Consider the following 23,818-nt stretch of genomic DNA (forward strand, 5'->3'; position numbering starts at 1 on the left):
ACTTGGATTGCGTCCTACCTGACAGGTCGTTCCTACCAGGTGGCGTGGCGAGAATCTGTCTCCTCACCACGCCCTCTCACCACTGGTGTCCCCCAGGGCTCTGTTCTAGGCCCTCTCCTATTCTCGCTATACACCAAGTCACTTGGCTCTGTCATAACCTCACATGGTCTCTCCTATCATTGCTATGCAGACGACACACAATTAATCTTCTCCTTTCCCCCTTCTGATGACCAGGTGGCGAATCGCATCTCTGCATGTCTGGCAGACATATCAGTGTGGATGACGGATCACCACCTCAAGCTGAACTTCGGCAAGACGGAGCTGCTCTTCCTCCCGGGAAGGACTGCCCGTTCCATGATCTCGCCATCACGGTTGACAACTCCATTGTGTCCTCCTCCCAGAGCGCTAAGAACCTTGGCGTGATCCTGGACAACACCCTGTCGTTCTCAACTAACATCAAGGCGGTGGCCCGTTCCTGTAGGTTCATGCTCTACAACATCCGCAGAGTACGACCCTGCCTCACACAGGAAGCGGCGCAGGTCCTAATCCAGGCACTTGTCATCTCCCGTCTGGATTACTGCAACTCGCTGTTAGCTGGGCTCCCTGCCTGTGCCATTAAACCCCTACAACTCATCCAGAACGCCTCAGCCCGTCTAGTGTTCAACCTTCCCAAGTTCTCTCACGTCACCCCGCTCCTCCGCTCTCTCCACTGGCTTCCAGTTGAAGCTCGCATCCGCTACAAGACCATGGTGCTTGCCTACGGAGCTGTGAGGGGAACGGCACCTCAATACCTCCAGGCTCTGATCAGGCCCTACACCCAAATAAGGGCACTGCGTTCATCCACCTCTGGCCTGCTCGCCTCCCTACCACTGAGGAAGTACAGTTCCCGCTCAGCCCAGTCAAAACTGTTCGCTGCTCTGGCTCCCCAATGGTGGAACAAACTCCCTCACGACGCCAGGACAGCGGAGTCAATCACCACCTTCCGGAGACACCTGAAACCCCACCTCTTTAAGGAATACCTAGGATAGGATAAAGTAATCCTTCTCACCCCCCACTCCCCCCCTTAAAATATTTAGATGCACTATTGTAAAGTGGCTGTTCCACTGGATGTCATAAGGTGAATGCACCAATTTGTAAGTCGCTCTGGATAAGAGCGTCTGCTAAATGACTTAAATGTAATGTAAATGTAATGTAAATGTCTGATAGAAGGCTACTCAGAGTCAGAATCTGCTCTACAGCGAATCAGACATGCCCGTGCTCATCATGGTTCTTATAGGCACATTTCAATTATACAATACATTTGCTTGTGGTGCGCAGCTCAAATGATTTGTAACAACGCCATTGAACCAACACCACTGGACACAGCTAAAAATAATAGATAAACAATTTTATTTTGTAGGTGGCTTTTCATTTTAAACACCAGTGGTGCAACTAGTGCTTTCTATCTGCACGGATTCAAAACAGTGGTGCGTACGAGCGAAGCAAAAATTGCAATCTGTTGATCATTATATAATACGGACATATCTATTTGAATACAGACTAGCTTAAAACATTACAAATCATTTGCACCCCTATTTTGAAAGTGGGGGTGGAGCTGCTCCGTTTGCTCTATTGCTCAGGTGCCTATGTACGTCCCTCCCTATCCCTCTCTTTTGCTCTCAACCCCACTTTCTCACTCTCCCTCTCTCCATTTTGCTCCCAACCCCGCTTTCTCACTCTCCCCCTCTCTCTCTCTCTCTCTGTCCTAGATGAATCCAGTCTGAAGATGAACAGTGTGGACCACATCCCTCAGACCCTGGCCAGTCACAGTAGACCATCATCAGTAGAGGAACAGTCACAAGAGCACAGTCACTTCAGCAGCCAGCACGGAGCAGACATGCTTAAACCAGACCCCCGAGACACTTTCTATAGCAGTAAGTATATAGTATAGCAGCAGGCAGCCATGCACATCTCTCTCTACCAGTCTTTTTCTCTCTTAATCTCACCCTATTTTTCCTTTTTCAAGAAACTCCATCATGCCTCTACTCCAGTATCCATATATAGCATAACACTTACAATGAAGCAATATTTATTATTATTATTTTTTTACATTTTAGTCTATTATCCAGAGAGACTTACAGTTAGTTCATCTTAAGATAGCTAGGTGGGACAACCACATATCACAGGCATCGTATGTACACTTTTACTCAATGAAGTAGCTATCAGCAATGTCAGAGATGGAAATGGGGGGTGATTGAAGTGCAAGTGTTGGTTCAGAAAAGTATTTCTGGAGCATGCATTCTAGTATAGACAGTGGAACGCAGTTTCTATCTTATCTCTCTCTTTCTCTCTTCCTCTCCTCCATCCTTCTCTCTAGCCCCTATGATCCAGGCATCTCATCTGGAGAACGTGCTGCCAGCCTGTCTCTACTCCCCTACCTACGTCGTCAAAGACTTCCCCATAGCCAGATACCAGGGCCTACAGTTTGTAAGTCAGCCCTCCAGTTCTGTGTGTGTATGCATAAGTGTGTGCCTGCGTGCGTTCCTGCGTGCATGTGCGTGTGGGTGTCCGCATTTCCACCTATTTCGGGGGTACTTACCCATCAAGGCATTTTGTAAGTAACCCCTCATGGGAGGGAAGACAGACGGTCACACATTGTGCACGTTTCTGTGTGTGGGCATGTCTGTGGGTGTGAGTATTCCCTGTGAAACATGCTAGAAACATGAGAACTTGAAACATGATATGGGTGTGTGTGTGTGTGTGTGTGTGTGTGTGTGTGTGTGTGTGTGTGTGTGTGTGTGTGTGTGTGTGTGTGTGTGTGTGTGTGTGTGTGTGTGTGTGTGTGTGTGTGTGTGTGTGTGTGTGTGTGTGTGTGTGTGTGTGTGTGTGTGTGTGTGTGTGTGTGTGTGTGTGTGTGTGTGTGTGTGTGTGTGTATGTGTGTGTGATTGTGGATGTGTATCCATGCATTTTTATATGCACACACACTTGTGTGGGGTCATTAGCCTGTGTCCCAAATGGCACATACTCCCTACATTGTGCACTACCTTTGACCAGAGTTCTATTGGGAATAGGGGGTCATTTGGGATGCTGCCGTGCCCTATCACCTGATTAGAGCAGCACACATCAAGGACTTACACTTCATATTCAAATGACCTCAGCCTAGAACAAAGCAGAGAGGATTCTGTCTTACGTGGCAAAATGTAAATGGTGTTTTTTATATTGGATAAAATTAGAGACTCAGAGCTAGAAAATGGTATATCATACACTACAGTTGAGGAACAATGGGAAAGTAATTCTGCTTTGAAAGTTGATAAACTTGTAACCTCACTTTTGAGAAAATGGCTTTTGAATGTTTTGGTACCTACTGGAGTGCTCTTCTTTGTCTACACCCATTCAGCATCGTTCACACCCTTTTAAGCTTTAGCCCCACACATTTCTTCAAGGATTCACATGTGAGACTATGTACTAAACAACCAAATATTTCAAGACTTTTAAAGCTGGCTTATACTACAGGTGTGTTCGTCAATTTAATCTGGAATGCCAGAGTGTGCTTTGGGCGTTCGTAAACTCAGAGCATTGTCAGATTGTCCGTTCGTAAATTCAGAGTATTTCACCCTCGGAGCTCTGGACGAAAAGTAGGGTTGATCTGAACGTTCTGCCCTAAAAACAGCAGTCAAGCACCCAGGCTAGGTTGCTAGGTTAGGTTGCTAGTTACTTCCAGACAAATGAGAGTACAACTCACTCTGACCATTTCACTCGCTCTATCAGAGCTATTTTTATGTTGTCCAGAGCTTTGGTGACTGCAACTGTCCTGCTGCCAAGAATTGAATTATGCTTTTTTGCCAATGTTTATTGACACCGGCCATATTCAACGGGTGTTGAGCGTTTGTAAATTAGTCAGTTATTCTGCGCTCTGGCACACTCAGACGAGATTGCTCTGAAATTGGAGTAGATAGCCAGAACGAATTAACTAGCTACGTCTATCGACAGTTGTCGCAGTGACATCATAAACATTTTATTAAAATAGTTACTTGCATAGTGGAGTCTTTTGTTCAGACATGTAGCTAGTTAGCTAAACAATGAACCATAATCCCAACTCATAGCGTTACTACCCTGCATGAATCTGCAGGTAGTTAACCAACCAAGTTCAATGTTAGCTAGCTAACATTAGGCTATAACAAGCAACGCAAATGGCTCTGAGATATGAATAATATTACTACACAGATCATACATGTAACGTTAGCTTGCTTGCCAGCCAGCTAAAGTTAGCTAGCTAGCTAGCTAGCTAATAGTACACTTTAACCTGAAAAGAAAACAACTTTCTGACAAAATTTGAAATGTGTAATATCTGAAAATGTTCTCTCTTACTCTCTTTTACCTGTATTCATGGATGGATGCTTCTCCCTCTCTGTCATGGATGCCGTTGTTGCCCAGTTTGAAGGTGTAATTTCGGAGACAGGTGTTTTAGACAACAGCCTTCTTGCATATTCACGATAAAACGCCATCATTTTCTTCATCTCCTTAGCTATCATACTCTAATTCCAATGATTTCAAAACTCGGTCCTCCAGAAAGTGGAGAGCAACACTTTTGCAGTTCTACTACGAGATATCTTTTTTTAAACGTGTTAGAAAGGAGTGACTATAGTGGCTAACGCCCTTGCCCCGAAGCTAGCACCAGTTAGCCTTGAGCCAGGCGCATCTCCCGGGTAGCAAACGAAATTACTCCAGCTACAATACCTCTTTTGCCAATTGGCCTGTAGCCTTTGTCGACACGGCGCCCCACCAATCCATCATGACTGGTCTGTCCGATGTTCTGTCCGATGTGCCCTCAACCGGCCTTTGTAGGACGTCGGTGAAGACGCTTCTGCTAGCCCCAGCCTGCTATCTTTATGAACGCCGTGTCTCCCGCTTGCTAGCATAGTAACGACTTACCTGTTTCATCTTTTGCTGTTCATTGGACCCTATGATCACAAGGCTACATAGCTGGTGCCTGCTAGACTGTTCATTAATCACGGCATTCCAATTAGTTTATTTAGTTTATTTTTCGGCCCCATCCTTTGATCTCAGGCCCTGTGTGTCTGATTAGCTGTTGTTGTCTTACCTGTTGTCTTAGCTAGCTCTCCCAATCAACACCTCTGATTGCTTTATGCCTCGCTTTATGTCTCTCTCTGTAAATATGCCTTCTATACTGTTGTTTAGGGTAGTTATCATTATTTTATTTTTCTGCGGAGCCCCACCTCCCACACATGGGGTGACGTCACCTAGCATAACTATTGCCTCCAGAGATGCAACCTCTCTTATTGTCCCTCAATACCTAGGTTTATCTCCACTGTACCCGCACCCCACCATACCCCTGTCTGTACATTATGCCCTGAATCTATTCTTATTCTCCGTCGCCAAAGTACTTGACGACCAGATTTGAGAGCCTTTAGCCGTACCCTTGTCCTACTCCTCCTCTGTTCCTCGGGTGATGTGGAGGTTAACCCAGGCCCTGTGTGTCCCCAGGTGCTCTCATTTGTTGACTTCTGTAACCGTAAATGCCTTGGTTTCATGCATGTTAACATCAGAAGCCTCCTCCCAAAGTTTGTTTTACTCACAGCTTTAGTGTGAGTAGGAGCCAGCCATGTCTGAATCCTGGCTTAGGAAGGCCACCAAAAATTCTGAGATTTCCATCCCCAACTACCACATTTTCCATCAAGATAGAACTGCCAAAGGGGGAGGAGTTGCAATATACTGCAGAGATAGCCTGCAAAGTTATGTCATACTTTCCAGGTCTATGCCCAAACAGTTTGAGCTTCAAATTATAAAAATGAATTTCTTTAGAAATAAGTCCCTCACTGTTCCCGTCTGCTATAGACCCCCCTCAGCTCCCATCTGTGCCCTGGCCACCATATGTGAAAATCATCCGTGGGGTACTGCACTAGCATCGAATAGTCCCTGCGATATGCAAATTTTCAGGGAAGTCAGGAACCAATACACACAGTTAGGAAAGCAAAGGCGAGCAAATGGCAACAGGCATTTAAACCTGAGCTTCCCCTGCAACACATTTCACACCTGTGGAGGATACAAACCAAACAGAAATACCTTATTTACATAAGTATGCAGACCCTCTGCTATGAAACTTGAAATTGAGCTCAGGTGCATTGATTATCCTTGAGATGTGGTAAATTAAACGGATTCAACATGATTTGGAAAGGCACACACCTCGAAGGAATTGTCTGTAGAGCTCCGTGACAGGATTGTGTCGAGGCACAAGATCTGGGGAAAGGTCCCAAAATATTTCTGCAGCATTGAAGTTCCCCAAGAACTCAGTCCATCATTCTTAAATGGTAGAATTTTGGAACCACCAAGACTCTTCCTAGAGCTGGCCGTCCGGCCAAACTGAGCAATCGGGGGAGAAGGGTCTTGGTCAGGGAGGTGACGAAGAACCCGATGGTCACTCTGACAGAACTCCAGAGGTCCTCTGTGAAGATGGGTGAACCTTCCAGAAGGACAACCATCACTGCAGCACCCCACCAATCAGGCCTTTATGGTAGAGTGGCCAGACAGAAGCCACTCGTCAGTAAAAGGCACATGACATAAAGGACTCTCAGATCATGAGAAACAATATTCTCTGGTCTGATGAAACCAAGAATGAACTCTTTGGCATTCCACATCTGGAAGAAACCTGGCACCATCCCTACGGTGAAGTATGGTGGTGGCAGCTTCATGCTGTGGGGATGTTTTTCAGCGGCAGGGACTTGGAGACTAGTCAGGATTGAGATGCTCAGGATCTCAGACTGGGGTGAAGGTTCACCTTCCAATAGTACAAAGACCATAAGCACACAGCCAAGACAACACAGGAGTTGCTTTGGGGACAATTATCTGAATGCCCTTGAGTGGCGCAGCCAGAGCCCTGACTTGAACCTGATTGAACATCTCTGGAGAGACCGAAAATAGCTGTGCAGCGATGCTCTCCATCCAACTTGACAGAGCTTGGGAGAATCGCCGGAGCGCCAAGTCTAGGACCAAAAGGCATTACGTACACCGGAACTGACCATTTGGTAAATGGTAAAAAGCCTGAGTAAACTATCTTCATTTAGCCACCATGTTTGCTATAGCCAAAGATGATCTATTATATTGCTCAGCTCAGTCGCGACTCTCAAACGCTGTCTTTATTCATTGACTTGTCCCTGTTTGTCTCTCCCTCAGGTGTACCTGTCCTTCATTTATCCCAATGACTTTACACGTCTGACACACATGGAGAGAGAGAACAAGTGTTTCTACAGGGAGTCGCCCATCTACTTGGAGAAGTAAGTTCGGTTGGCTATTTTCCACATACAGTTGATTATTATATTGTAATTCACAGATGGAAGCAGAGCAGAGAAATATGCCTGCTCCACCACTTGGTTTGGAAGGATGAAGATGGACAAATGTAACCTCTCTCAAAAGCATAGGTGGAGAGATACAAACATAAAAATGTATAAAACAGAAAAGAAAGAAGAGAAAGAGAAACACTTAGTTGGGGTATTGTTAGTGTTCTGTGTATATGTGTGTGCTAACTGTCTCTCTCGCTCTCGTGCTCTCTCTCTGACAGGTTTGGCTTCTACAAGTACATGAAGATAGACGAGGAGGACGATGATAGACCCTTCTTCTTCCCTAACCCAGACGGTAAGTACACCCACCCACTGACACAGATACACATATACATACACAACACACATACACACACACCCTTTAACGATTAACTTTCTCTGTTGCCACAGATTTCCCGGAAGAGGAGGAAGGGGTGGACCCGGAAGATGAGGCCGAGATCGTAGGTACCCAATCACCAAATAGGACTGCGCCGCCTAGCCTATCAGCTAAGAGGACCTCCCACCCCAGCCTATCCATCCACACCTCCAGACCCACCCTTGGAGAAAGAGAGGGGGAGGAGGAGAACAGTATTGTGGTCCCTAGAGAGAAAAAACAATTCCTCAAGAGTGATGGACAGACAGACAGAGAGTGGGACAAGGACGGGCCGAGGAGAAGAGGGGGACAGACCTCCAGGAGGGGACTTCTAGAGAGACCCGAGGCAGAGAGCGAGGAGCTGCACCCGCAGTCGGACAACGTGGTCCACGGTCGCTCCCTCTCCTGGATCAGGACTGTTCCCTCTGAGCTAGGACCCGGGGGGCCGGGCAGGAAGGGAGGAGGAGGAGGGGGTGCAGGAGAGGAGACCCCTCCCAAACTGAGCAAGTCGTCCCTGCTCTTCCCCCAGAAGACCTCTCTCTCGGCCCTTGCCAGCCGTGCCAAGCAGATCCTTAGTAACTCCGCCCCCGGCAACAACGCCGCCAACGCCCGTCTCCATGATAACGCTGCCCGTAACCATGGTAATGACAAAAACACTGCCGCCGCCGCCGGCAACAACAACAATAGGGAAAAGAAGGATGAAAACAAGATCTACATCACCAGGCCACGGCCGGTCAAAGAAAGGGAGCGAGAGAAGGAGGAGAGGAGGGCGGAGAGGGAGAGGGGCAGGGGTCCGGGGTCGCGTCATCCGAGAGAGGTCTTTCCTGGGGTGTTTCTGTACCAGAGTGGAAAGACCACCAGACTGGTCAACCTCCAGAGCACTCGATCCAGGGGGAGAGGGGGAGCGGGGAGCAGGGGGTTCGTCACTGCCCCCCAACTCTGGCCCAAACCCCCACTAAGAGATGGCAAAGCTCCCCCACGTGGCACTAATGCTAGTGTTAGCAGACAAGGCGCAGTTCACCAGGCAGCCAGCAGGGTGGCGGTAGTGAGGCTCCGAGACAGAGAGAGGAGGAGAGTTAGAGGAGGGGGAAGGGAGCCCCACATACCCCCAGAAAGAGAGGCTGTCGCAGACGCCACCTTACCCAGTAAAAGAGGCACCCCATTGCCCCAGCACCTCCAGCCCCCGCCACCTCATTCACCCACTCCCCCCAACTCTTTGGAGAATCCCCAAACTATCGAGAGCAGGGTTGAAAGCAGGCTAGAAACCAGGGTCACCTCATACCTCAAAACTTCTGAGATCACTGAGTCACAGCAAAAGCAACCCGACCCAGACCAAGAACCCTCAGAACCCGAACCAGACCCTGATCCAATCCGCTCGAACGCTGACCCAGACCCAGAACCAGAGGAGGGTGGGGTGTCCGACTACAGTTACGAGGCTGAAGAGGCGCGTCCAGGCTGGGCTGAGGTTTGTTGTGATTTAACTGCTTCTGATTGTATTGAATTGAGCCAGACCGATATACTAATCGGCCTTTAAACCACCCATAGTATTTACATAGAGGAAAGTAGGGTATGTTGACCGGGACAAGAATTCAGCCCTGGCATTTTATCCCCACCAGCACACATCACTGCAGGCCCCGCCAAGTCACCGCCTCCCCCACTCCCCATCCCCAAACATAAATCCTACACCCTGACCCTACACACACACCCTACATAGACACAGGCGTTAGGGCTGTACAGTATAGCGTTTCTTAACCGTTTCGGTACAAGTGACTGGCGAGACATGGTCCTCCTCTTCTTTTTTTTAACCAACTCATGTTTAAAACAAGGTCTTATCAGACTTTTTGGGGGACTTTTACGCACAGAGAACAGGCTGCTCAGCCGAATGGTGCTTGTTTAATAAAGTTGGATCATGTTGAATCAATGTCTCACAAAATAATCACAGTATTCTACATAATGGAACCAAATATATCCACACCACCGCATTCAATCGTGAATGATAATTCCTCAAGTTTTGCCCATCAACCATTTAATCTCAATCAGTTTCATGGGGATATGCATTTAGATCTGGAGTTATATAGTGGTGTTATCGAAGTAGCCTACAGTGTTGTTTTTTGACTGATGTGCAGAGAGATTTTTAGAGCAGATGTTGTTAACTGTAAAATAGCCTACCTGTGTATTTTGCCTCTAGTGGCACGAGCTGTTGAGTTTTGGCCACAAGAAAAATGCGCTGGTGTTTTTGTCTTACAGTAACGTTATACTAAAGATCCTGAAAAGTTGGATCCGCAGCCACTTCCTTAAAACAAATACAATATGTAAAAACACCACTGGAAATACAACCCACCACTGTAACTGTGGCTCTGCTCTAGACATTTTGTTTGCCTCCCTTTTGTGCTGTCTGTCTCCGCATCTTCTCTGCTGTCACTGTGCTTCTTCTAGTTGTCTGTCTGCCTGCCTGCTTAAGCCTTATACTGTACATTATAAAATATAATGACTTAGGCTATATTTAAGCAATAAGGCCCGAGGAGGTGTGGTATATGGACAATATAACACGGCTAAGGACTGTTCTTATGCACGGCGCAATGTGGAGGGCCTGGATACAGCCATGGTATATTGGCCATATACCAAAAACCCCCGAGGTGCCTTATTGCTATTATAAACTGGTTACCAATGTAATTAGAGCAGTAAAAATACATTTTGCTATACCCGTGGTTCACTATATGGTCTGATATACAGTGGGGCAAAAAAAGTATTTAGTCAGCCACCAATTGTGCAAGTTCTCCCACTTAAAAAGATGAGAGAGGCCTGTAATTTTCATCATAGGTACACTTGACAGACAAAATGAGAAAAAAAAACCAGAAAATCACATTGTAGGATTTTTAATGAATTTATTTGCAAATTATGGTGGAAAATAAGTATTTGGTCAATAACAAAAGTTAATCTCAATACTGTTGGCAATGACAGAGATCAAACGTTTTCTGTAAGTCTTCACAAGATTTTCACACACTGTTGCTTGTATTTTGGCCCATTCCTCCATGCAGATCTCCTCTAGAGCAGTGATGTTTTGGGGCTGTTGCTGGACAACACAGACTTTCAACTCCCTCCAAAGATGTTCTATGGGGTTGAGATCTGGAGACTGGCTAGGCCACTCCAGGACCTTGAAATACTTCTTACGAAGCCACTCCTTCGTTGCCCGGGTGGTGTGTTTGGGATCATTGTCATGCTGAAAGACCCAGCCACGTTTCATCTTCAATGCCCTTGCTGATGGAAGGAGGTTTTCACTCAAAATCTCACGATACATGGCCCCATTCATTCTTTCCTTTACACGGATCAGTCGTCCTGGACCCTTTGCAGAAAAAAAGCCCCAAAGCATGATGTTTCCACCCCCATGCTTCCCAGTAGGTATGGTGTTCTTTGGATGCAACTCAGCATTCTTTGTCCTTCAAACACAACAAGTTGAGTTTTTACCAAAAAGTTCTATTTTGGTTTCATCTGACCATATGACATTCTCCCAATCTTCTTCTGGATCATATCCAAATGCTCTCTAGCAAACTTCAGACGGGCCTGGACATGTACTGGCTTAAGCAGGGGGACACGTCTGGCACTGCAGGATTTGAGTCCCTGGCGGCGTAGTGTGTTACTGATGGTAGGCTTTGTTACTTTCGTCCCAGCTCTTTGCAGGTCATTCACTAGGTCCCCCCGTGTGGTTCTGGGATTTTTGCTCACCGTTCTTGTGATCATTTTGACCCCATGGGGTGAGATCTTGCGTGGAGCCCCAGATCGAGGGAGATTATCAGTGATTTTCTATATCTTCCATTTCCTAATAATTGCTCCCACAGTTGATTTCTTCAAACCAAGCTGCTTACCTATTGCAGATTCAGTCTTTCCAGCCTGGTGCAGGTCTACAATTTTGTTTCTGGTGTCCTTTGACAGCTCTTTGGTCTTGGCCATAGTGGAGTTTGGAGTGTGACTATTTGAGGTTGTGGAAAGGTGTCTTTTATACTGATAACAAGTTCAAACAGGTGCCATTAATACAGGTAACGAGTGGAGGACAGAGGCGTCTCTTAAAGAAGAAGTTACAGGTCTGTGAGAGCCAGAAATGTTGCTTGTTTGTAGGTGACTAAAATACTTATTTTCCACCATAATTTGCAAATAATGTTTTTTTTTTACACGTCCAAGCAGGAAGGTATTTTTCCTGATTTTTTTGTGGGGGGTTCAATAGAGATTAATTACATACATCTTCATGTGTACAAACTAATATCATAGGTAGTGTTTAGAGTTTTTGGAGGATATATTGGCACAGGTGTTAGCCCTCGCTGACAATCCATGCCAATGTATCCCTCCAAACACCGGCTTCGAGGGCATTATCACTGTTATGCAACGGGTTACCAACATATTAAAATAATGATTGAAATATTTTAATTAAAAACATTATTTTTAGTGGTTTGTTCTATTGGTTTGGTTGCCAGTCGTTTGTTCTAAATGTTCCATTGCCATAATGGCTGGCGATGTTCTTATCCCTTGCTTGCTACTCTGGAACAGAGTAAATGGTCATTTTAACGTCATAGATTTAGCTGGTGGTAACTTGTGGAATAGACTCCTGCTGGAATGCGCCTCAACAGGATCGGTGGGTCCCCCGTGTGATGGTTGAGCTTGCGTAGGCTAATGTGATTAGCATGAGGTTGTAAGTATCAAGAACATTTCCCAGGACAAAGACATATCTGATATTGGCAGAAAGCTTAAATTCTTGTTATTCTATCTGCACTGTCCAATTTTCAGTATCTATTACAGTGAAATAATATCATGCTATTGTTTGAGGAAAGTGCACAGTTATGGACTTGAAAATGTATTAATAAACCAATTAGGCACATCTGGGCAGTCTTGATACAAGGTTGTGAACATAAATGCAATGGTTCATTGGATCAGTCTATAACATTGCACATACACTGCTGCCATCTAGTGTTAAACATCTAAATTGTGCCTGGGGTGAATAATATGATTTCCCTTCTCTTACATTTCAAAGATGAATTATCTTTTACCAGATCTAATGTGTTATATTCTCCTACATTAATTTAACATTTCCACAAACTTCAAATTGTTTATTTTCAAGTGGTATCAGGAATATGTATATCCTTGCTTCAGGTCCTGAGCTACAGGCAGTTATATTTGGGTCTGTCATTTTATACGAAAATCTTTAAAAAGGGGCGAATCCTTAAGAGGGTCGCCAATCAGCATTCAGGAGTAGACCTATATGCCTATGCTCTCGCAATTGCTGGTGCGCATTTCGAGCGAGTGCCACTCCAACATCACAAGGCCATATCAAATATATTGGTTGTAAAATAGTTGTTATTGAGCTGAATATTGAGAGTTGAGAAATACAAATTATACATACAGAAAGACAAGGCCCTCGTCTCTTCGACCGGTACAAGAGATGGGGCTTCCAAAGCTGTTTTTTTCAGCAACTGCATCTTTAAATGTTATACGTTCAGAACACATTTTTCGAGTGGATGGGGGAAGAGGACAGTGACTTGCTCATTACAGTAGCAGGCCCCAGCAAAACAGGTGCACATACTTTCATGAGGATAATCCACTTTACTATTTGGTCAAAACATGGTTTTAGAGGCCAAAAAATAGAGTGCTTTGATTGAGGTAACGATGTAGAATGTGCTTATTCTACATTTTATAGGCACCCTTTCCATTTTGTAAAGATCCATGATCTTGGCTGTTTAACTGATGACAAAGTTGGAGCAGGTCTCTTTTGCTGATGCCACGTTTGACTTTGAATGTGAGTTTGTGTGACCTCAGCTCAGCCTATAAGCAAGCCAGGCCGGCCCATCTTGGTAGGGGGGCGGCCGTTGTCCACTAATCAGCCATTATAGATTAGTATAACAGAGGAATTGCATAAAAATCTTAACAGGCCCATGGGCTGCTGGCCATGTCACCATTTGCATAAAAAAATGGTGTGTTCGTGTGTCGATTTTGACCAGCCCACCCAACTAAAAAAACTGTCCAGCCCACCCAACTAAAAAATTGTCCAGTCATCTGGCATTTGCCAGAATTGCCAGATGGCTAATCCACCCTTCAAGGGAAATGTAGAATTCTTTCTAGCAAATATATCAACATATATTTCAGGATGTTGTGCATCCCTGAAAATAATCTGCTTCTCCAAAAAAAAGTGGTCTCTTGGTACAACTTACCCTGGGTAAGTGGGTAAGGAGGGTAAGTTGAGCATAGGGACAGGGTAAGTTGAGCTGCCTTGGGGTAAGTTGGTGTGGTATCCTGCGACAGTAGTTGATGGTGCTGTGTTTAGTTCATGGAATAAGGGTGTGGTATATTGTATATCTTAAACGTATGCCTACATTCCGATATAGAGCTCTATGTTCAATATCACTTACCCTTCCATTTCTTGACCACTTGTCTTGGACAGGGTTGTTGTTTCTACGTGCCAATTTGTAGGCCATGAAACTGCTCCTTTTAGATTCTTGGTATGTTTATCAAGCTCAGACTCCATGTCATCAGAGAAGACCTTGTGTGCCTCTGCCCATCTATCATAGCCTCTCTTTCACGCAGGTGCATGTTTGTTAAATTTTTATGTTAAATGTACCTCTTCAGTGTCATTCAGTCTATTCTTTTCATCCCTTTGCGGCGGTTCAAATGGACTTCTACCCTTCTCTCACTTCCTTGTCTGCTCTCTCAAGAACCTCACGGGAGGCTAGACTCCTGCTTATTTTACGTTTGTATGCACGGGGCATGATGATGACTGCTCTGGAACAATAAAAATACACATCTTGAGTTCATATCCATGACACATTGCCAAAATACTATGCATAGCATGCATAAAACAGACAGGATTTAATCCTAATTTGTATGGGGTGTGGTGACCATGGGCTCAGTTTACCCCATGGCCATGTGCTCAACCTACGCCAAGGCTAACATTATGACTATATTAGCCCACACAGCTATAATGATGCATTTTCATGCTAGATTTAGGACCACATTGTAGCTTATAGACACCCCAACTGATGTACAAAACTATCTTAAAACGATCTACTTTGGTTTAGATACAAGCATCATGAAACCTATAACACAATAAATGAATTTGACTTTGTGAAAATAATTTTTGGGGACCTAACTTGCTTACCACTTTTCCACGTGGTCTCTTCCTTCAGACTCCATGAAATGATGACCTCTTCCTAAATATTTGGTCACATGATTCGATTTTGTGTATGGTTTCCTCGAAACAAGGCTCAATTTACCCCACTCTTCCCTACAATAAACAACACGTCATGCTAATCTAATCAGTTCATTGTAATAATGTTTATTTTTCAAATGTATGAAATCAGCATTTCAAAGTTTCTTTGTAGAGCTGTTTTTCATTTGAAATTCAATTTGTGCAGAACACGTCTATGTTTCATCCCTTGTCTCAAATAACAACAAAATGACTTCCAAAAAATTGGAGTCGGACACAAAAAATCCCAAAGCCTATTGCTCAGGCTCTAATGATTTTATTGTTCATTTGCCCAGGGACTGTCTACCTAATATCTGGTACAATGCATAAAACATGTATGTTTTAAGTGTAGAAACTGTCAAATAAACATAATTATGAATAAATAGGAGAGCATCAACTGGCAGAGAACGTTTTCAGTCAACCCCATGGACTTTGAGCTGCTGCGTTCCGACTGGAATGACCTGCGCTGCAACGTGTCGGGGAACCTGCAGCTGGCCGAGAGCGAGGTGGTGGATGTGCTGGCACAGTACATGGAGAAGCTCAACGAGCGCAACGGAGGGTTAGTGTGTGATTGTGCCAGACCTGGGTCCAGATACCATATGAATACTTTTAGTGTTTGCCTTATCCTGCCTGGAGTACTAGATGGGCGAGGTTTACCGTCTTGTAACTTTTTTATTGGGTCAATTGCCCCAGAAAAGCTCAATCAAGCCCAGTTAAAGTATTTGAACTCTCTCTCTCTGTGTGTGTGTGTGTTTGTGCATGTGTATTTGGGGATGGAAGCAATGCAGTAAAGTTGCATGTTTGTTTTACTAAACACACCCTCCCCTTTCTCCCCCAGTATTTACACCCTTTTGCGGATCATCAATGTGGAGAAGAGGCGAGACTCAGCCCGGGGAAACCGCTACCTGGTGGAACTGGAGCTGATGGAGCGCGGTCGGAACGTGGTGCGCCTCTCGGAATACATCTACCTTCTCCTCCACCGTGGCCGGTTGGGAGGAGACAGCCTGGAGAACACGGAGTTCATCCCCGCCTCGGCCCCTGCTGGGTCCCCACCTGGTCTCATCCTCAGCACCCCCGCACCCCCAACCTCCACACACACCCCTGCCCAGCCCGGGGCCACCCCGTGGGGCACGGCCTACGCCAACCCCCTGCTGTGCCAGCCGGTCATGCTGCAGTGGCGGAAGGATGTGATGGTGCATTTTGTGGTGCCAGGTAGGTACCAGGCGCCTCGCGTGTGCACCAGTTTTCACGCAAAAATTGGCATTTATTTATTTTTCACTTGACGTAAGAATGTGCTCACCTCCCCGCAAACTTTAGACCATGTGTAAGCACATTTTCTAATGGTTGAAATATTATCTTGCAAGCTGGAAAGTAAGTATTTTGTGCAAATGGGGGATATGATGAAAAGCTTACTCATAAAAAACTAAAAACAGGAAAACATATTAACAAGAATGCAACCATTTGCCATTAGGGATAGTCTAAAATAATTAGACATAAGAAGCTTATAAATAGACAAAGGAATCTTTTTCCTATTTTTTTTTCATACCCATTGCAGAATATATTCTCCACCTTTTCTGACTGGTTCATATTCCCAAAGGGGCCAATACAACAAATTACCATGTGCATCTCTCATTTAATTGGACCAAGTAGCCTAGTAAATAGATGTATTTAAAGTTTTGCAAGATCATAGGCAGTGCAAACTTTTACATTTAAGTAGGTCTTATGTATCAAGGTTCATGTTTTTATTGTCATGTGCACAAGTAGCCTACAGTGAAATGCTTTTCGTGCTTGATTTTTCCCAACAATGCAGTAATGAATATCAGTAGTACTATAAAAAAAATAAAAAATAAAAGTAAAGTAGAACAAAAACACACAATAAATAACTGTAACTACTGCATTTGTTTGAGTAGCCTGCCCTTAATAGGCAGAATCTACTGCACATCCAAAGCTGAGTAGCCTGCCCTACAACGTTTCAGAATTTAACAGTAACAGTAACTTACAGTGCATTCGGAAAGTATTCGGACACCCATTACTTTTTCCACATTTTGTTACATTACAGCCTTATTCTAAAATGTTTGTTTTTTAAAATGTTCCTCATCAATCTACACACAATACCCGATAACGAAAAAGCAAAAGCATTTTTTAGAAATGCACTGTCAACTGTCAACTGTGGGACTTTATATAGACAGGTGTGGGCCTTTCCAAATTATGTCCAAACAATTGAATTTACCACAGGTGGACTCCAATAAAGTTGTTGCAACATCTCAAGAATGATCAAAGGAAACAGGATGCACCTGAGCTCAATTTTGAGTCTCATAGCAAAGGGTCTGAATTCTTATGTAAATAATGTATTTCTGTTTTCAAAAAAATATTTTTTTTCTTTGTCATTATGGGTTATTGTGTGTAAATTGATGAAGAAAAAACATGTATTTAATACATTTTAGAATAAGGCTGTAACGTAACAAAATGTGGGAAAAGTCAAGGGGTCTGAATACTTTCCCAATGCACTGTATGTGTGATAAGAGTGCATAATCATTGCCTTTTTAATCTCTGCGCCTATGCCAAGGCAGGATATTTAAACCCAGGCTATTGATAAACTAAATATTGTACAACAATTTGTCTTTTGCATGCCGTGGCGTAATGCCAACAGTTATTGTCACCATAAAATGTGAATGGAGGCATTTTCCAGGCGGAGTTTTAATGCTTGTTAACGCGTGCACCGTTTTGACAGGTCTGAGTTATAATGGGGCAAGTTTATGAATCTCAGTATTTCTGTACGTGCGTAGACTTTTCAGAAAAACGAGCACGCAGAAATGTTGTGTGCAATTTATTACGGTTATAAATGAGGCCCCAGTTACTGGAGGGTTGACCTCTCGTTGGGTCACTAGTCCCTTCTCCAACAGTAGTGTTTCTCAAACCATTCCTCAAGGACTCCCACACGTTTCACCATTTTCGTTGTAGCCCTGGAAAGTGTGCTAGCTCTGGAATAGATAAACTACATGGAATGGCAGGGGAGAGGTTTGGAAAATACAGCAGACACTCTTGTAGATCTGAAAGGAAAGCTTGGGAATTGAAGATTGCTCTATCTGATTTAGGTAAATGTTGCGTTGTAAACACAATTTTTCCCTTCCTCAATTCAATTCAATAATCTTCATTGGCATGGAAAGTTAAAGCACTTACCACTCTCTCTGTGTGTCTCTAGTGAAGAACCAGGCTCGCTGGGTGCAGCAGTTCATCACGGACATGGAGGAGCTGCACCGTCAGACTAAGGACGACAACTTCAGCATCATCATTGTCGACTTCGAGAGCACCGACATGGACGTGGAGCAGGCCCTCCGAGAGAGTACTGTGCCGAGGTGCGTGTGTTTGTCTCAGAATTCATCCGTAGCTCCATAGGAGTGCATTTCAATTACTACAGGAATTGAATTGATTCAGGAATTTATGAACAGTCCTATGGAGCCATTCTAACTGACACACACACATATTGGATATGTAATTGGACCTAACTCTGGAGTTGACTGATGTGATTGTTCGTGTGTTTTGTCAGGTATGAGTACTTGAGAAGAGAAGGGAACTTTGAACGCTCAGCGGGACTACAGATCGGAGTGGACACTATCGAGGTGAGAGATAGCGGTCCTTCAGGAAGGGAAAGAAAATTCATATACAGCCAATACATTTGCAAATTCCCTGATTGAGGTGACACACATGCACACTCAGTAGAGAGCAGGCTGAAGTTTCTAGACAACGTTTTACTCTTACAATGACACATGCCATGACCATACTAACCATACAATTTCACATTGACAGGATGAGTAATATAAAAAGCCGCATCACAATTTATATCCTAACTCTTGTAACTGTTACTCAATCTCAGTGAGGTCTTTTTTAATACAGTGAGATAGTCACGGTATATGCTCTGATATCGTGAGGGGCCGTATTCGGAGCTCCCTTTAAATTATTATGGTTAGCTTCGGACTCTGAAGACTTGCAGAGGTCAAGAGGTCTCAGATGCTCCCACGAGAGTCACGCACACATTCCGACTGTCACAAACTGTCCAGTTCTCTGTGACCCCATAGCCTGACAGATTGATAGACAGGCAGACAGACAGGCAGACAGACATGTATTCAATGGGGTTCTCTTTCTGTTTGTGCGACAGGGATTTGCGCAGACATTTATCTGTCATTGGAGTGTCAAAGCTGTCACATAGACTTTCTCTATTTCTCTTTCCCTCTCCCACTACTACCCTCCCCTCTATCTCTCTCTTTCTCCCAACTCTCTCTTTCTTGTTTTTTTTTTGTTTCTCTCTCGCTCTCTTTCTCTGTGCGACAGGGATTTGGGAAGACAGTTATGTATCATTGGAGTGTCATGACTTTCACGTAGACTTTCTCTTTCGCTCTTGCTCTCTCTCTCTCTCTCTCTCTCTCTCTCTCTCTCTCTCTCTCTCTCTCTCTCTCTCTCTCTCTCTCTCTCTCTCTCTCTCTCTCAATGATTTGGGTAAACAGTTATCTGTCATTTGAGTGTCAAGCCTGTCACATGGGGAAGACTGGGGTGTCACTCACAGTTGAATGACTGTGGGTGTTTTATATCAAAGCCTTTCACACACATACAGACACACGAGTGCATGCTTCGCACACGCACACACACACACACACATAGACGCACACACACACACACAGTAGAGTAGAGCATTTAGATTGACTGTTTTTGGGTGGCGTTTGAGTTTGTGGGACTGAGTATGTTGGGAGTCTGTAACCATCATTGTGTGTACTTTTTAGTTTTGATTACACCATATTTATGTGTACGTGTGTTTTACAGGACAACCACAGTATAGCGTTCCTGTGTGACCTTCACATCCACTTCCCCCTCAACATCCTGGAGAGCATCAGGAAGCACTGTGTAGAGGGACGTCTGGCCTTCGCCCCTATCGTCATGAGACTGGGCTGTGGCAGCTCCCCGCTAGAGCCTGATGGTAATACAAACATGATAGACACACACACACATCACGCACACGGCATGCACACACATTGCACACATATCTCGCATGCAGCAGGCCCACACACACCATGTTTCGAATTTACTTTCCCTCTGCAGGCTACTGGGAGGTGAATGGCTTTGGGCTGTTTGGGATTTATAAGTCGGACTTTGATAAGATCGGAGGGATGAACACAGAGGAGTTTAAAGACCGCTGGGGAGGAGAGGACTGGGAACTACTGGACAGGTGAACTGGCAACCCTCACCATTGCAAACACAACACCCTCTGCTTTCGAACCCTCTTTCCACCCTTTCTGGGCTCTTTCTCAATTGTCTTAAAATGATGTATTCTCTTCTTCTTCATTGCACTGATTTGAAAGAGCTGACCAGATGGAAACCAGCCTAATGTTGAGCTTCCACCACATTGTTTTCACCTGTTAAGTATTTTACACTCATTGGAGGCGACGAGAAAAGGAGTGATTTTTATAGCAACCGCTGGCTCCTAACCTGATTGTTCCTCTCTTCCCTCCTTCAAGGGTACTACAGAACGGTCTCGAGGTGGAGAGACTGAGACTGAGGAACTTCTTCCACTACTACCACTCCAAAAGGGGCATGTGGAATGCTCAGAACAAGAAAACCCCCAAGGGAGGGGGTTAGCTAAAGCCCCCCCCCCATGGGCCTGGTGGACCCAAAACACATGGCCTATACCTGCAGCTCCACTGTGTGTGAGGAGAGACCCTGAATAAGCTTACTTACTGCCTGACTTTGCCTTTTTTAGATAGGCACTTTTCAGGGATGCCCATCCCTGCTTCTCTGAGGAACATCTTTTCCCTGAGGATGTTTTTTTTCCGTCAATGGAGGACATTGAGGCGGAAAACCGAGGGAACCTGTTTTTTATGTTGGTGTTGACGTCTACCCGGATAGACTTGACCTTTCGCCTCACTAACAGAACTCAATGTAGAGACGATGTCTTTTTCTTTTTTGGTGCAATGTTACCTGACATACTACATTTTTTTTGTTTATTTGTATTTTGTTTGTTTTGTTCAGAGGAAGCATATTTTATTTTCTAGCGAGACGTTTGTAAAGACAACCTAAGATTTTCTACAAAAACATCCATGTGAGGAGATGTCTGAGGAACGTTAGAAGGACTTTGTGTTGATGACAGTATGTTTGTTTATTTGTTTGTGTTCAGGTACGTGCGAACAGTAGTCGTTCCGGAAACTTGTTCCGTCACTCGGGTGTCAAATTTCAGATATTAGTACTGCAACGACATGTCTGGGTGTTGAAAGTAACAGTGTGTAGTGGGTCTACCTGATGTGCTTCTTCATATAAACCTAACCGGGGTGCTTCATATGTACTATAGAGGCCTATGATGCGGTATGTGCAGCTTTCCCAAAAGTCCTGCTTATTTACTCCTGATTACAGATATCTTTTAACATCTTCCAACCTGGGAATTTTGGGAAAGTTAACCCTAAATTGTTGCATATTAAATATAAGCTCTGTTATGTGTACAGTTCTATGGGAGGAGGACACAGACACTGGACCGTATGGGGGATCCACAGTGAGGCATCAGATTTATCAAAGTGCTTTGCAAAACGTACTTCGTTTCACAGTCTATCCTGCTTTCTTTTGGTCTGTCTTTCTCTCTCTTTTTTTGTTTTTGATTTTCTTATCTATTGCTCTCTTTCTCTACAATCTCTCTCTCTCGCTTTCATTATCTCTCTCTGTTTCTCTCTCTTTTCTGTTATTGACATGGATTCCCTGTATCTTTCCTAACATTGTACGTTGCCTCGCTGCTGTTTTGTTGGAAGAATTTTAGGGGAGAGTGGAGTAAGTTGAGTCAAAGGGGTAAGTTGAGCCACCCTTGTTTCTAGGAAACCATACACCAAATTAATAATTTGACCTAACATTTAGGAAGAGGTCATCACTTCATGGAGTCTAAGAAGAAAGAAACCACATTGAAAAAGTGGTAAAGCAATTAGGCCAAAACAAATTGTTTTCACCATGTCAAATGAATTCATTGTGTTAGAGGTTTCATGATGCTTGTATTTAAACCAATGTAGATCATTTTAAGATTGTTAAATCATTTGGGGTCTATATACGCTTCAATATGAGGTCCTAAACCTAGCATGAAAGTGCATCATTGTAGCTGTGTGGGCTAATATAGTCAAAATGTTTACTTTGGGGTAAGTTCAGCCATTGGCAAATTGAAGTGTTTTCTTCCCAGCCATAATTCAAGGCATTATCACTGGGATATGAGGTAACAACAGGGCCTGGCCTATGTTAAATGTGTTTTTGTCATGCAGGTGAAAGAGGACCCAAAAGCGACTTGGCGAAAACAGAGTCTTTAATCCAGTAAAGTAAATACAATAAAAAAAAACACAACTTTCACTCGAAATGACGAGGACAAACTGGAGACTCGATCTTGAACAGCAGGTGAACAGCAGGTTGCCTCGGGAAGGCACTTGAACCAAACAGACTCAGACACCTGCTCACCACGCAGCATCTGAGGAAAACACGACACGACAGGGCGATACACAAACACAGCACGGTGAATTCTAGACAAGGAACCGACAGGGCAGAAACGAATAACAAGGAGAGAAATAGGGACTCTAATCAGGGAAAAGGATCGGGAACAGGTGTGGGAAGACTAAATGATTGATTAGGGGAATAGGAACAGCTGGGAGCAGGAACGGAACGATAGAGAGAAGAGAGAGCGGGAGAGTGAGAGAGGGAGGGGGAGAGAGAGGGATAGAAAGAGGGAAAGAACCTAATAAGACCAGCAGAGGGAAACGAATAGAAGGAGAAGAACAGGGACAAGGCATGATAATCAATGACAAAACATGACAGTACCCCCCACTCACCGAGCGCCTCCTGGCGCACTCGAGGAGGAATCCTGGCGGCAACGGAGGAAATCATCAATGAGTGAACGGTCCAGCACGTCCCGAGACGGAACCCAACTCCTCTCCTCAGGACCGTAACCCTCCCAATCCACTAAGTATTGGTGACCCCGTCCCCGAGAACGCATGTCCATGATCTTATGTACCTTGTAAATAGGTGCGCTCTCGACAAGGACGGGAGGGGGAGGGAAGACGAACGGGAGTGCGAAGAAAGGGCTTGACACAGGAGACATGGAAGACAGGATGGACGCGACGAAGATGTCGCGGAAGAAGCAGTCGCACAGCGACAGGATTGACGACCTGGGAGACACGGAACGGACCAATGAACCGCGGAGTCAACTTACGAGAAGCTGTCGTAAGAGGAAGGTTGCGAGTGGAAAGCCACACTCTCTGGCCGCAACAATACCTTGGACTCTTAATCCTGCGTTTATTGGCGGCTCTCACAGTCTGTGCCCTGTAACGGCAAAGTGCAGACCTCACCCTCCTCCAGGTGTGCTCACAACGTTGGACAAATGCTTGAGCGGAGGGAACGCTGGACTCGGCAAGCTGGGATGAGAACAGAGGAGGCTGGTAACCCAGACTACTCTGAAACGGAGATAACCCGGTAGCAGACGAAGGAAGCGAATTGTGAGCGTATTCTGCCCAGGGGAGCTGTTCTGCCCAAGACGCAGGGTTTCTGAAAGAAAGGCTGCGTAGTATGCGACCAATCGTCTGATTGGCCCTCTCTGCTTGACCGTTAGACTGGGGATGAAACCCGGAAGAGAGACTGACGGACGCACCAATCAAACGACAGAACTCCCTCCAAAACTGTGACGTGAATTGCGGGCCTCTGTCTGAAACGGCGTCTAACGGGAGGCCATGAATTCTGAATACATTCTCGATAATGATTTGTGCCGTCTCCTTAGCGGAAGGAAGTTTAGCGAGGGGAATGAAATGTGCCGCCTTAGAGAACCTATCGACAACCGTAAGAATCACAGTCTTCCCCGCAGACAAAGGCAGACCGGTAATGAAGTCTAGGGCGATGTGAGACCATGG

General features: G+C 44.9%; 1 protein-coding gene across 1 annotated transcript in view; it reads left to right on the plus strand.

Moving 5' to 3' along the window:
- b4galnt4a (beta-1,4-N-acetyl-galactosaminyl transferase 4a) overlaps nucleotides 1-22,233 on the plus strand; it is a 470,997-nt gene extending 448,764 nt beyond the window's left edge. Inside the window, exons 10-21 of the mRNA XM_046358032.1 lie at nucleotides 1,749-1,913; nucleotides 2,357-2,466; nucleotides 7,172-7,272; nucleotides 7,557-7,630; nucleotides 7,726-9,152; nucleotides 15,299-15,471; nucleotides 15,751-16,124; nucleotides 18,115-18,268; nucleotides 18,460-18,532; nucleotides 19,728-19,881; nucleotides 20,004-20,130; nucleotides 20,420-22,233. Coding sequence (XP_046213988.1) covers nucleotides 1,749-1,913; nucleotides 2,357-2,466; nucleotides 7,172-7,272; nucleotides 7,557-7,630; nucleotides 7,726-9,152; nucleotides 15,299-15,471; nucleotides 15,751-16,124; nucleotides 18,115-18,268; nucleotides 18,460-18,532; nucleotides 19,728-19,881; nucleotides 20,004-20,130; nucleotides 20,420-20,540 — 3,053 coding nt within the window. The 3' untranslated portion in view covers nucleotides 20,541-22,233. The remainder of the gene's footprint in view (nucleotides 1-1,748; nucleotides 1,914-2,356; nucleotides 2,467-7,171; nucleotides 7,273-7,556; nucleotides 7,631-7,725; nucleotides 9,153-15,298; nucleotides 15,472-15,750; nucleotides 16,125-18,114; nucleotides 18,269-18,459; nucleotides 18,533-19,727; nucleotides 19,882-20,003; nucleotides 20,131-20,419) is intronic.
- The last annotated feature ends 1,585 nt before the right edge of the window (nucleotides 22,234-23,818 follow it).

The sequence above is a fragment of the Oncorhynchus gorbuscha genome, linkage group LG01, assembly GCF_021184085.1.
Source record: "Oncorhynchus gorbuscha isolate QuinsamMale2020 ecotype Even-year linkage group LG01, OgorEven_v1.0, whole genome shotgun sequence".
Lineage (NCBI taxonomy): Eukaryota > Metazoa > Chordata > Actinopteri > Salmoniformes > Salmonidae > Oncorhynchus > Oncorhynchus gorbuscha.